The sequence below is a fragment of the Giraffa tippelskirchi genome, chromosome 7 (genome assembly GCF_054371585.1).
Source record: "Giraffa tippelskirchi isolate mGirTip1 chromosome 7, T2T-mGirTip1v1.2.pri, whole genome shotgun sequence".
In the NCBI taxonomy this organism is placed as follows: Eukaryota; Metazoa; Chordata; class Mammalia; order Artiodactyla; family Giraffidae; genus Giraffa; species Giraffa tippelskirchi.
Window position 1 is genome coordinate 139344769 of NC_137281.1, and position 13703 is coordinate 139358471.

The 13703-nt window shown below is 36.9% G+C and overlaps 1 protein-coding gene across 50 annotated transcripts in view; it reads left to right on the forward strand.

Annotated features, from left to right (window-relative positions):
* The window catches only part of GARIN2 (golgi associated RAB2 interactor family member 2), a 29789-nt gene extending 16952 nt beyond the window's left edge, over positions 1-12837 (forward strand). For 6 of the 50 annotated variants that reach the window (XM_081513400.1, XM_081513390.1, XM_081513401.1 and 3 more), the window contains 5 exons: positions 964-1211; positions 7034-7062; positions 10265-10349; positions 10709-10816; positions 12721-12837. In XM_081513400.1, coding sequence (XP_081369526.1) covers positions 964-1211; positions 7034-7062; positions 10265-10349; positions 10709-10814 — 468 coding nt within the window. In that variant the 3' untranslated portion in view covers positions 10815-10816; positions 12721-12837. Of the gene's footprint in view, positions 1-963; positions 1258-7033; positions 7063-7304; positions 7431-7528; positions 7835-8952; positions 9053-9693; positions 10350-10708; positions 10817-12720 lie in introns of those variants that run through there. The other 44 variants (XR_014060346.1, XR_014060379.1, XR_014060344.1 and 41 more) reach the window with 30 other exon arrangements.
* Positions 12838-13703: the final 866 nt, after the last annotated feature.

Consider the following 13703-nt stretch of genomic DNA (forward strand, 5'->3'; position numbering starts at 1 on the left):
GGCTTTACAAAGTTTTTAATAACATAGGGAGTTTTTATAATAAATTTTTAAGTGAAAAATGTAGGATACAGTACTGCAATATAATCACAGAGCAGGCACATTCAAAATAAATAAATGGAGAAAAAGACCAAAATGAAATGTACTATAGTAGTTATTTCTAGCCTGTGGCATCAAGAAGCAATAATTTTATCCCTTTCACTGTATATCTTTTAGCATTTTCTCAATATTCTATGAAAAATATATATTACTTTCATTGTCAGAAAAAAATGTTTTATCTTTAAAGAACATTACTGCATTATTTTCAAAGAACAGTATAGAGGTGATGGACTAGGTAATGACAAAAGGAGGAAGAAGGTGCAGATGTCAGGGATATTAGATGGACAGAACCTGTAAGACCAGCTGACTATTGCTCTGAGGCCTGAGAGAGAGTCTGAGGACGGCGAGGACGACAGAACAGTGGTGCAAATACCAGACTCCAGGGACACTAGGGGAATGGGCAAGATGTTAGAATACTAAATCTTAGGTCTTTGAAAAACAGACTCTTTAGTATTTTTATGAACCTCCAACTCCTGTCACCTATTAGATGCTCTTAAATCAAGAGCAGCTTTGGATCGGGAACAACAGGTGGCAAGACATTTCTAGACAACCTTCCTTTCCCTGCCAGTTGAGGGAAAGGAAGCCCTGTGACTGAGCCCTAATTTTCCTTCTTGAGGTGACATTGGTGTGCGTGACCACGTGAGGTTTAGGATGTGCCATGTCGGGTCCCCACGCTGCCGGCCTCCTGTGCCCACCTAGGCTCTTCTCACCGGCTGTGCAACACCAAGCCTCATCTCTTCATTATTGCACTTGTGCATTTGAGGGCACTCAGTAAACATGGATGGAATGATTACTGCTTCATGAATAATCTGTTTCTGTGTGATGCCCTTCTGTTACCTGATTTGCTGCTGCTTGTTATTTTCAAAGGAAAAAATGGAAAACATTCTGAAGCTTGGGTGTTTACGAGATACAAAAAGTAACAATGAGTTTAGAGAATCCTCAAAACATGTCACCATCTCAAACCTAACACTGACTTTCGAAGGTGAAAGATGTTTTCAAACTACCTTGACTCCAGAAGAAGATGAGACAGACAAAGCCAAAGAGATGAGTGACAGATCCCCTGAAATAAGGACAATGGACTCCGAAAACACAACTATCAAGGCTGAAGAATCCAGGTATGTGAAGCAGGGAGATGCTAAATGATGCTAAGACATGAACTATGTAAATAAGTGCATGCCTTAAAGTCCCTGCAGGATTTCCCTGGCAGTCCACTGGTTAAAACTATGCCCCTTCCATTGTCGGGGGCATGGGTTCAATCTCTGGTCAGGGAAATAAAATCCCACATGCCGTGCGGCAAGACCAAAAAAAAAAAAGGAAAAGTAAATAAAGTCCCTGCAACTCAAGCATTTGTCATGGAAGATTCTCAGACATATGAATGATATATAAATGATGACATAATATCAGACATATGAATGATGGCATAATCAACTCAATTATCCACATTTGGTTTAACCTTGTCTAATTTCACACCAATTTCTCACACCATTCAGTTGGCATTCTGAGCTATCTGCCTAGTGTAGATGGTGTGTGCTGAAGGAAATAAAATAGAATCATGGTGTCCACATTTTGGAGTTAGGGGCATTGATTATATGGAGTAATTATGGGTACTTTTATCTTTACACTTCTCTGTTTTCTTCTTTACATGTCCCTTACACTTTTCTACACTTCCAATGAATAACTTAATAATCTGAAAAAATGTTTTTATAATTGTAAATACCCAATTACAAAATGAATGTGAGAGACACTGTGGTATTATAAAAATAAAAGTTAATATGATCCTTCTGGAGTAACAGCTATCAAGAAACCAGAGAAAAACATAGAGATCTAAATGCTATAATAGCAAGAATGAAAATGAGGAATGTAATGAACTATGTCTAAGTTCTTTTTAAATATAAAAAGGAACAGGGGAAAACAGGGAAACAAACTGTTTAAAGGTTTGAGTCATTCATTCAATAATATTTACTGAGCATCTTCTATATGCTAAAGACTGGGCATACATCAGTGAAAACAAGTCATGCAGTGTTTCATTCTAGTGGAGGGTATAGATAATAATCAAACAAAGTGTATTATGCCAGCTGGAATGTGCTGTGAGAAAACAAAAAGTAACAGAAGCATTTAAGGAGGGAGTAGGGCTATTTTACACAGTGGTCAGGGACTGCTTCTCTGAGGAAGGGCAGAGATCTGAAGAAAGGGTGGGGCGCTGGGGGAATGGAATTTCAAGCTGATTGACTGCGTAACAATTATAAGAGGGCCACGTTAGGTGTTCAGTAAATGGTCATGATTGTCACTATTAATTCATTTCCGACAACAAGGATAAAAGAAAGTTAGCTCTTCTGTCAGAAAAAAATCTTAATTGACTGAGGGGTAATAGTTATTAGGTTGAGGTAAATTCCCTCTATGACCAGTTCCTGGAGTTTTATCATAAATGGGTGTTGAATTTTGTCAAAAATTTTTTGCATCTATTGAGATGATCATAGGGTTTTTATTCTTCAATCTGTTGATGTGGTATATCACACTGAATATTGGGAAAATCCTTGCATCCCTGGCATAAATCCCACTTAACTGTGGTGTATGATCCTTTTAATGCATTGTTGGGTTTGGTTGGCTAGTATTTTGTTGAGGATTTTTGTGTCTGTGTTCATCAGTGATATTAGCCTGTAATTTTCTCTCTTTTTTCTGGTATCTTTGTCTGATTTTGGTATCAGGGTGTTGGTGGCCTCATAAAATGAGTTTGAGAGTATTTCTTCCTCTAAAATTTTTTGTAATAGCTTCAGAAGGATAGGTGTTAGCTCTTCTGTAAATGTTTGATAGAATTAACCTGTGAAGCCGTCTGGTCCCAGACTTTTGTTTGTTGGGAGTTTTCTAATCATAGATTCAATTTCAGTGCTTGTGTTTGGTCTGCTTATATTTTCTATTTCTTTCTAGTTCAGTCTTGGGAAATTGTGCCTTTCTAAGAATTTGTCCATTTCTTCTAGGTTGTCCACTTTTTGGCATGTTTGTAGTAGTCTCTTATGATATTTTGTATTTCTGTGAGGTCAGCTGTAACTTCTTTTTCATTTCTAATTTTATTGATTTGAGCTCTCTCCCTTTTTTCTTGAGTCTGGCTAAAGGTTTATCAATTATGTTTATCCTTTCAAAGAACCAGCTTTTAGCTTCATTGATCTTTTATTTTGTTTTCTTCATCTCTCATTTATTTCTGCTCTGATCTTTATGATTTCTTTCCTTCTGCTAACTTTTGATTTTGTTTGTTCTTCCTCTAGCTGCTTTAGGTATAAGGTTAGGTTGTTCATTTGAAATTTTTCTTGTTTCTTGAGGTAAGATTCTATCTCTATGAACTTTCCTCTTAGAATTGCTTTTGTTGCATCCTATACTTTTTGGGTCATCATATTTTTGTTCTTATTTATCTCTAGGCATTTAAAAAATTTCCTCTGATTTCTTCAGTAATCCATTATTTGTTTAGTAGCCTATTGTTCAGTTTCCACATATTTGCATTTTTTTGCAGTTTTTTTTTTTTTTTGTAATTTCTAAGCTCATAGCAATGTGATCCAAAAAAAAAAATCTTGATATGATTTCAATTTTCTTGGCTTCCCTGGTAGCTCAAATGGTAAAGATTCCACTTGCATGGAAGCATATACACTACCATATATAAAATAGATAGCCAGTGGGAATTTGCTATATGACTCAGGGAATTCAAACCAGGGCTCTGGTTTGACAACCTAGAGGGGTGGAAGATGGGAGAGAGTTTTAAGAGAAAGGAAACATATGTATACCTATGGCTGATTCATGTTGATGTATGGCAAAATCCAAGACTATTGTAAAGCAATTATCCTTCAATTAAAAATAAATAAAAATTTTAAAAAGCAATCATCAGTCAGAAGGAGTGAGAGAAAGTCAAAGAATGTAAGAGACAAAGGTATAGAAGCAGGTGCCACTCAATAGGAAATGTACTTTTTGCTATGTATGAGTGTGACTTTTGTAGAAAAGCATAAGATTTCTAAAAAACTAGTGAGATAAAAATCCATCCAGTCTAGCAATTTTTCCTAAACAGTAATTAATCAGGTCTGATCATTCTGACACCTTCCTCTGCTTTATTTCATTCAATGTCTCAAATTCTGTCCTGCCCTTGTCTAAGCTTTCAGAAACACACAATTCAAAATCTAACAAGGTTAACTGTTTAAATCATTTCAACTTCTTCTTTCCTCACCCTTTTGCAAATAATGGATGCCCTGAAGCACTGGATTAACTTTTAGTGCCTTAAAAAATTCTTTAAAAAATAATTAATAAACATTTTTGAAGTATAGTTTTAGATTTACAGAATAATTGAGCACATAGTACATACAACCCTACGCCCACACCACTGCCACCCCCTTACCCTCCCTCATTCCCAGTCTCCCCTATTATTAACCCTTGCATTAGTGTGGTGCCTTTGTTAACAGTCAATGAACAAAATTGATGTATTATTATTAACTATAGTCCCTAGTTTAAGGTTCACTCTCTATCTTGTACAGTTTTATGGGTTTTGACATATGCACACTGACATGTATCCACTGTTACATACAGAAAAGCCTCAGTACCCTAAAAATTCTCTGAGCATTAGACTGCTCGTAGCAGTTTTTTGAAAATGTTAAAAATTGTAAGGATAACTTGTTTCTAGGTTGAAGTGATCTGCAAGTGTGAAGTTTTGTTACTCTCACTGTTATGGTTGGTATTAGAAATGAGAAAATGAATGCCTATATAAATAGCAAAAATCTTAGAATTTTAAAGATTATACAGGATCTTAGTTAGCAAATCTCAAAATCTTCCAGGCTCTGCCCTTCAGTCTCTCAGCTTCCTGTATCATTTATCTGCTGACGCTACTGTAAAGAAACAAAGAAATAGATTAAGAAAACAAAGCAAAAAATGAATTTTGGTTCTAACTAATCCTCTTAAGCCCAATTTAATCAAGCATAGATTATATTTTATTGCTTATTTACATCAGGAACATAATTACTAGCTAGAGCCCAATTTGAGAATGTTCATTATACTTGAAAGACATAATAAAATCAAAGAACAGAATGGGATTCACTGATACTTAGTCCTAGGATATTTGTAGGATTAAGTCAGGATACTGTGAGAGTGATAAATGAATTCTAGTGTATATTTTTCTTCTCCAAGACCATAGATTTCGGTGACACCTTTCTAACCGTGTACTTTGAAACAATGAAAAAAAAAATTAAACAATTACCTTGTTGAACATTTTGCCCTCGAATTCATTGGCCTTTAAAATATAAATTGAACAATTTAAATCTGGATGAGTGAAAGACTATGGAAACTTCTATAATGTCACTTTGGGTACTTTAGAAATGAAGGATTTACTTTATAGAGCATTTATATTCCTTTCATACCTTGGCAATAGTGTTACTGTGACTCTTCCCTTTGTTTTAAAGAGGATAATGGCAGGCTTAATTTTAATTTGCACCTACTCTTTTAAAGTACACTTATTTGATATCTCTCAGTCTATTGAAAATTTTTATCATTAAACTCAACCTTATTTAAATCACCAGACCCATTTGGTAAAGGTTATGAGTATTTGTTTGCAAACTTCTCAGAAAATTACTAATTTAACCTTTACATTTGAAAGATTCACTAAAGAATTTGAACTGCATGAATTTTCCAGATCCTCTAAATGGATCAGAATTATTTCTTTGTACATTTATCTGAGAAGATATTATATAAGGATAATTATTCTTCCCAAAACCTCTTACTCAAACAGCAAAACTTCCAAAATAGCTATTGCAATATAGCCAAGAAACAAAGATTTGGTGAAAATTAACTGACTTAAGTTCATATTTTAGCATTCAGTAGGTTAAGAAAATAAGTATTTTAATTATTGATATTGATTTTAAAAGTCAGACATACAGGGTTTTGCCAAGCGGTCCAGTGGTTAAGACTCCACGCTGCCAATACAGGAGGTTGGATACCTGGTCTGGGAACTAAGATCCCGCAGTCCGTGTAGCATGGTCAAAAGATTAAAAAATTTTAAAAAGGTATCAGGCATGCAGAAAACAAACTTTATCCAAAGATATCTCTGAAAGTAAAATAGTCCAAAAAACTGACAGCTAGTCTCCTACTTTATATCCACTAAGCTGTAAGATATTGTAATAACTTGGATGAATGATTGAGAAGGTAATTCACCTAGAAGATTCCCATCAAGGGCACCAAGATTGTGATGAAGAGCTAGTAGAGGTGGGCAACTGCAAACCCTGGCACCCATCCATTTCAGAATATACCCTACGTGTCTACAAGAGCATATATTCCCAATGCAACTGACTCCGTCTACAGAAACCCCTGAACAGCAGCAGTTAGCTTCTTTCAGTCTCAACCTCAAATGAGTTTTTAGGGGCTGGAGATGTAGCATGATAGGGATCCTTACAGCCTCATTGAGTGACAAGTGATAGCCACAATAAAAATAGATTATATGTAATTATATACAACTCACTTTTATGGCTTTTATAGGTTGGACAGCGTGCATGTTACATAAATGTAGGTGATTTTACTCTAAGATGTATTATAATGGATAATACCCTCGGCTTGGGCTTCCCACATGTCACTAGTGGTAAAGAACCCACCTACCATTGCAGGAGATAAAAGAATCATGGGTCAGTCCTCGAGTTGGGAAGATCCCCTGGAGGAGGGCATGACAACCCTCTCCAGTACTCTTACCTGCAAAATCCTACGGACAGAGGAGCCTGGTGAGCTACAGTTCATAGGGTCGCATAGAGTTGGACATGACTGAAACAACTTAGCACGCACATATGCACCCTTGGCTTACTAAATATATGTCATTACTACCTACTAAGTACTTAGAGAATGGTTGTTTTCTCATACCTAGTCATTCGTTTCTAAATATTTGCAGTCATACTGGCAAAACTTTGAAATGTGCTATTTCTTTTTACAGGAGCAGTAGAACTGATTCAAACACTTCAGGTATGGACCAAATTCCACCATATTTCTTTGTGATCCCTGGTATCAAGCAGTCACCTCAGGGCCCTAGAACAGAGTAGCTAAGAGCAAAGGAATGGAGCCAGACATTTTGAGGCATTCCCTTTCCTGTCTTTGCTTTCTTCTGAGAGTCTGTCCCACAGAAACTGCCTCAAAGACTACATTCATGCTATCTTTCAAGCAGTAGGCACCACTTTGCTTTTTTCTGTGCTGATAGACTTACCTAGTTCCCACGATCTCTAACTCACAGGGCAGGAACCACTCCCAAGCTAGCTCTGCAAGCAGAACCAAACATGATATGGCCTGTTACTCCTGCTGATTTGGAAGGAAAGTGATCGTAACTCAATTTCTTGGTAAATCTAAAATCGGCTAGCCCCTCTTTTCTTCCTGCTTGTGTCTCTGGCTTCTGCTTTGCTGTCAGGTGATAGAATTTAATGTTTTCTTCCGGCAGCTTTTTCTTTACATATTTCCACATCTCAGGATCATTAACTGGTAACAACTGTTTGAAGTAAAGGCTGTCATGTAAACACCAGTGGAGAGGTCTTCCCTTGCTTGCTGCTGACCTACTTCTGAGTGTCTAACCTCTGGGGAGTAGAAGAGACTTCTGCTCCAGTCATGCACAGAAAAGAACATCATGGAAGGAACACAAAATCACATTTCACTGAACTTAAAAGGAGGGGGAAAAAAAATACCAGAAACACCTGAAGGCGTTTTTTAGTCACACTTGCAAGAGTCCTACAAAAAAAAAAAAAGAAAAGCAAATGATTGATGGGGAGAACTAAATGGGAAAGGGGATCAACCTGTAATTTTGGTGGGGAGCACGTGCAGAAATATATAAAATTGTACACATGAAATTTATATAATGTTAAATAAGTAAATGTTAGCTCAATAAAGGTTTTTTTTATAAAGCCAATGATTATAGAAAAGCTATTTATACAAATGGGATTCATCTTTGGGCCTTCTTACTGGACTTTAGTGTCCAAAAGTACCAGAGGAACTTCACTATAATGTGTTTTTTACCTATATTCCAATCTATAGAACTGAACCTGAAAACAAATGCTATTATAGTTTATAAGAAAAATATAAAATTTCCCTCACAGTATATAGAATTTTCATCTATCAATTTCTATCCCAAATTTTATTTCAAAAAGAAATCAAATCTGTAAAAATTCCCGAGATATGCTACTACAGGCAAATATTTTCCTCTTATTTTCTAAAGGCAATATTAAATCTAGCAAAAGCCTTATCACTTAATACATAATTAGTAGCTGAGCATATAATTAGTACATTCTTCATACATTCTGAAGTACTCCTTATTGAAGCCATGGAAATTTAAAATTAATATAGGACATTGATACTTTCATTTTCATCTTATATGTGACTGATTGACCTGCCTCCTGGCACAAACTCAATTTTGTTCAACTGAACAAACATTCAATGCCCATATATTATATATGAGGCACTGAGACAGACTCTGGGAGAGATTCAAAATAAATAACAGGACATATACCTGGCCTCAAGACATGTGCACAAATACTGTAAGTCGGAACGTTACAGGCCCTCTAAGAGAAAAGTAGAGAACCTACTTTTTGCTCAAAAGAGAAAATTCTGAAGGAGTCTGTGAAGATAACAATCTCTGTGTTAGGAAAGGGGAAACAAGAATATCCTGGATATAAGCAACAGGATGGACAAAATCACAGGGCTGGGACAGTGCTGGGCATGTTCAGTTTAGGAGCAGTGAGAGCAAGGCCAGTAGTGAGAGCCAGCCTGGGGGGGTTCTTAATCCACACTAAGGAGTTTGGATAGTGCTGCTTGGTAGATAAGGAGGAGTCACTGAAAAGCCAGGGAAATGACAAACTTAATATTACATTTTAGGTAGATTACTCTGACTGCAGTCCCTAAGAGAAGCTGAAAGAGGTTAGAGGCAGAACGTCATTATAATAGTCTGGGTGAAAGGCACCCAAGTCTTGACCAGGTAAGAAGCAGTGAGATGAAAAAAAGACCTGAACACACAGCCAACAAGCTTTAACACGTAACTACTTGTGAAAACAGGGAAAAAAAAAAAAGTAGAGTTTGTGAGGCAGCATGACTAGGAGGTACTGAGTCCATGAAACAAACTGGGAAAAGGAAGAAAACTTGGAAGGGAAAGCTGAAGAAATAAGCTATGAAACACTGAACTTGGGCTTGAAAGTCCTAGATTTTGCTTCTGTTTGTCCTGTTTCGCAAACGTGTCATTTAATCTCTCTGGTCTCAGTTTCCTCAGCTATCAAATGTGTGTGCATATGGGTGGGGGAATGAAGGCATGACTGGCTGTCTCAAGGCCCTTTCTGCTACTATGGTTTATTAGCTCATGCTTGTGGTCCTGGTGGCCCATCTACGTAAATTTTAGCAGGCAGCTGGAAATGGGGCTCTGGAAATGAGGAGCTGAGGAAGGATACAGCAAACACGCAGCAAAATTCCACTCTGAGCTTGTTAAATCATGAAGCTGGTACAATATACAAATTTGGCATGTAGTTTTCACCAAGGATTAATTATTTTCCCTGTTTGTTTTCTTTCCTGTACTTTCTCGTTCTTTCCACTTTCCTTTCCTTTATCCTCTCACTTTTCATTACTTAGGCTTGTACAGTTTTTCAATTTTCCCTCTGATTAGCATTTCTTTCCCCCTTTCCACACTCCTCTGAATCACTTTTTTCCCCTTTCACACTCCCTTACTCACACTTAACACTCTTCACCCCAAGGAAGCAAAGATTAGTAAACTTGTCCTATTGAATTTAGACTGGATGTAGACTGAAAATAAGTTTATAAATCTGATTTCTATTTTAGGCAGAAGCCAGAATAATTACTGCTTCCACAGCAGTAAATCAAATCACTGTTTCTATTAACTTAATCAGATTCACATTCAACAACTCTTGGGCAAGGCTAGTTGGGGACAGCAGTCTCCAATTCTCTCTAACCTCTGAGCAATTTGGAAGAATTACACTTTTCCTCCTTTTTGAGTAGGGTTTCGGGTAAAGCAGCACTTCAAATGTACTGTTGTTATGAAAAGTCTACAAGGTGTAGGGCCCAGGCTAAACCCATCTCTTTGGATCTGGGTCCATCTCTCTCCTTTCTTGACTTTCCATTTCTTACCTTTCTAAGCTTTGTTTTCTTTAATTTTGCTGATTTTCTTTACAATGACCCCAAACAGTAGGCTTATCTATGATCCCCTGGCATTTTTCTAAGATGGAAAGAAATAAGACAAAGGACAGAGATTCAAGAAAAGAAGAGAGAGGGTAATCATTTATGAAATACTGGGAATGTCCTCCCCTCCCCCACCCATCTATCTTTTCCATTTTCTTAATTATGGCAAATCAAACCCTTGGAATCCTAAGGAGTAATGGGAGAATCCTAAAAGGGAAACTGAAATTTAACTATGGGCTCCACTGGAAAGAATAGAGACATTTTTGATGAGGTTAGAAAATCATTTGAATTTAAGACTCAAGTTCTCTCTCTTTCTGTGACTTTCTTCTCTCCGGTTTTTGGCCTTTTTCTTTCTTTCTCACTTCCTCTCTCTCTAATAATCTCACTTCCACTTTGCTGGACTATTTTCTGGCTCTCTCCTCTCCTGCCAAATCCTCTCTAAATTCCTCAGTCTCGTGCCTCATCTGTCCTCCCTTTCTCAGGGGAATGGATGTGAGGAAAGGAAAGTAAAACAGGAAAAGAAAAGGCCAATGGAAAAAACATATAAGGCAACTTAAAGGTAATTTTTGCAGTTATAAGTCTCTATAGATGTAAATGACAGACATGACACTTTCACAAAAAGTTGTCAGTAAACTGAATCTTTGAACAGTGAATCATATTACTTCTATTATAGTAACAATAGAGGTGGAACGGAATGTTGAGGGTTTTGTTGTGGTTTCTGCTCTAGAATCCACCAGGGGTCAAAGTGTAACATCAGCAGGGCGAGAGGGCGCTTCAGGTGAGGCACTGGAAGAGAATTACTTGCTGCTGCTCTTAACAATGATTCCTTTCATTCTCATTGCTACTCTTCCTCTCTGCTCCCTTATCATACTCTTTCCCAACCTGCTTTCTCAGATTAGCCAACACAGCCAAAGCCTCTTACTTTCACACCAAAAATTATACAAATACCTATAGAGTCCCTAGAGGGCTGCCATGTGCAACTGCACAGATTGTACACTGCACAGAGCTGAGGGGCCCCATTCACAAGGTAGTCTCTGCGCAACGAATAACTTGCCCAGCTGTGTGTGGTGGCCAACAGTGTACTAAGTTTCTCTGAGACACGCTTTACAGTGAGCTATTTGTGAATGAAACTTCTCTCATTTGCCTCTCCTAATATAACTAATGCTGTGTGTGTGAGAGAGAGAGACTGTGCATATATGCACACACATACATTTAAGGCTAAATTCACACAATTAAATAGCCAGTTGGTGAAGCAGAGGTGACTCCAGCAAGAAGCACATGCCCATCTTATTAGGGTTCTGATGAAGGCATTGAGGTGCCTACCCTTTTTCCCACCTTTCTGTCACTCCGCCAACCAAAGTCAGTTTAGCATTTGAGCACTCAGTTTATTAACAGGGCCCCACCCAGATGTACACCAGAGAAAAAGATAACGCACCAGAGAAAAACAAATGTGGCCAAAAAATGTCAGATGTTCACACACATTAATCCCCTGGCCTCCACATACACTCCTCAGTCTGTGTTGTTCTTTTGTCACTTTTTTTCCTCCATTAAGTATATTCTTAATAGTGTTCTATGGTGCTGGACAGCGAAGGGATGGCGCTCAGGATGACATGCTGCTTCCTACACCCACCTAGGAAGAGTTCCCAGCATGGCTATTTCTCAATATATTATAGCCTTTAGAGGGAGAAATTCCTTTTAAAAGTGAACCCAGTATACTGCAGCAATTTCATCCTTTGACTGATATATTCTATAACAAGAAATTTTAAATACTGTGGTCTCATTAAGAGAGAGCTACAAATGCAAAGAAGGACAAAAATAATGGTATATATAACATATTTAGATCTTGACTTTGGAAATTTCAAAAGTGGCTCCCAAATATTTAAATTGTGAATTACTCATATATGGGAAAAGGTAGATTTTTTTTATATGGCGAAAAAAGTTTGCCACTAATAAAGACTTCATACTGATATTATTACAACTGAAATCATGTGAAAGTTACTAGGCCCCTTATTTACAATAAGCATAAACTATGTGTGTGTAAATCTCACATACATTTGACTTATTTCAGGACTCAGTTTAGCACAGATCAAGAACTTGCAAATAATTCAATGACAATGTCTACAAGCCCTAAAGAATAAAAGTCCATAATTTTAATCTTGACTTCTTGATTTACTAGGTAACTATGTGGCAGAAGTAATTTTTAACAACAAAAATTTTAAGAAATTCCTTTAACATTGCATCAACTTCTAGATTTAAAAAATGATAACTTACCTGTCCAAAGGATGTTTATTGTTATATTAAGAAGAAATACTGTATTATAAATGTAATTTTACTTATTTTAATCACTTATTTTACTCATATTTAGTTATTTTAAGTTTTACACTTAACAGTAATAGCTTTAAAAGATTCTGTATTTCAGACTTTCGAATTAACTGAACTAGCTCCATCTTTTTTCTTTACCAGATAAATGTAAACTACTAAATTAAAAGCAAGCACAGCTCAAGAAATAACAATTGAAGGAAAGGAAAACAAAACAGCATCTTTCATGTGGCAGAAATAAAGGCTACTACTAATCATTAAGCATTTAATCCATGTCAATCTTTCTTAAATCTTAATGATTGTAATTGTGGATATTGATTTTAAAGTAAGTAGAGAACTATATAATTCATAAACTCAATTTTTATCTGTAGGGCTTCTTTTCTGTGGGATTGTTGAATAAATATGTTATTCTCTTTGGTTTTACTTCTCTCATTTGGACATTAGCCCACCACTGTGCTGTTTCTAACATGGGGTGCCTGAGGGTCCCCAAAGCCAGGATCATATTATTTCCATCTTTGTGTTTCAGTGAGCACCTGGCCTAAGAGGCAGTACTTATGGAATCAATGAATGCATTTTCAAACAAGTTTTTTTAATTCTCTAACTTTTAAAAATAAAGGAAATACAGACAGTCCCCATCCAAAGAATCGTTTGGATTTAAAACAAAACCTTTACTTATTTGGCTGTATCGGGTCTTGGTTGCAGCACGTGGCCCCTCTAGTTGTGTCACGTGGGCTCAGTAGCCATGAGTAGGACCTTATTTCCCCCACCAGGAATCAAACTCACATTCTCTGCATTGCAAGGCAGATTTTTTAACCACTGGACCACCAGGGAAGTCCCTGTTTGGATTTTTCAAAGCCACCACTTACCTATTTTCAAAACTTTGCCAGTCATTCTACCATGTGCTTTGCATAGATTCTCAGTCTTCACAGTAATCTGAGGGGTATGATTACTTTCCTGTTTTACAGACAGATGGTGAAAGTAAAGCTTGGACAATTAAGTTACTTGCTCAAAATCATACAGCTAAAAATATATGTAGTACTGGTATTTTCTACCAGTGACATGAGTTGCAATAACAAATATGTCTCCCCTCTATCTGCCATTTCCTGTCCCACAGACAATGCTCTAGA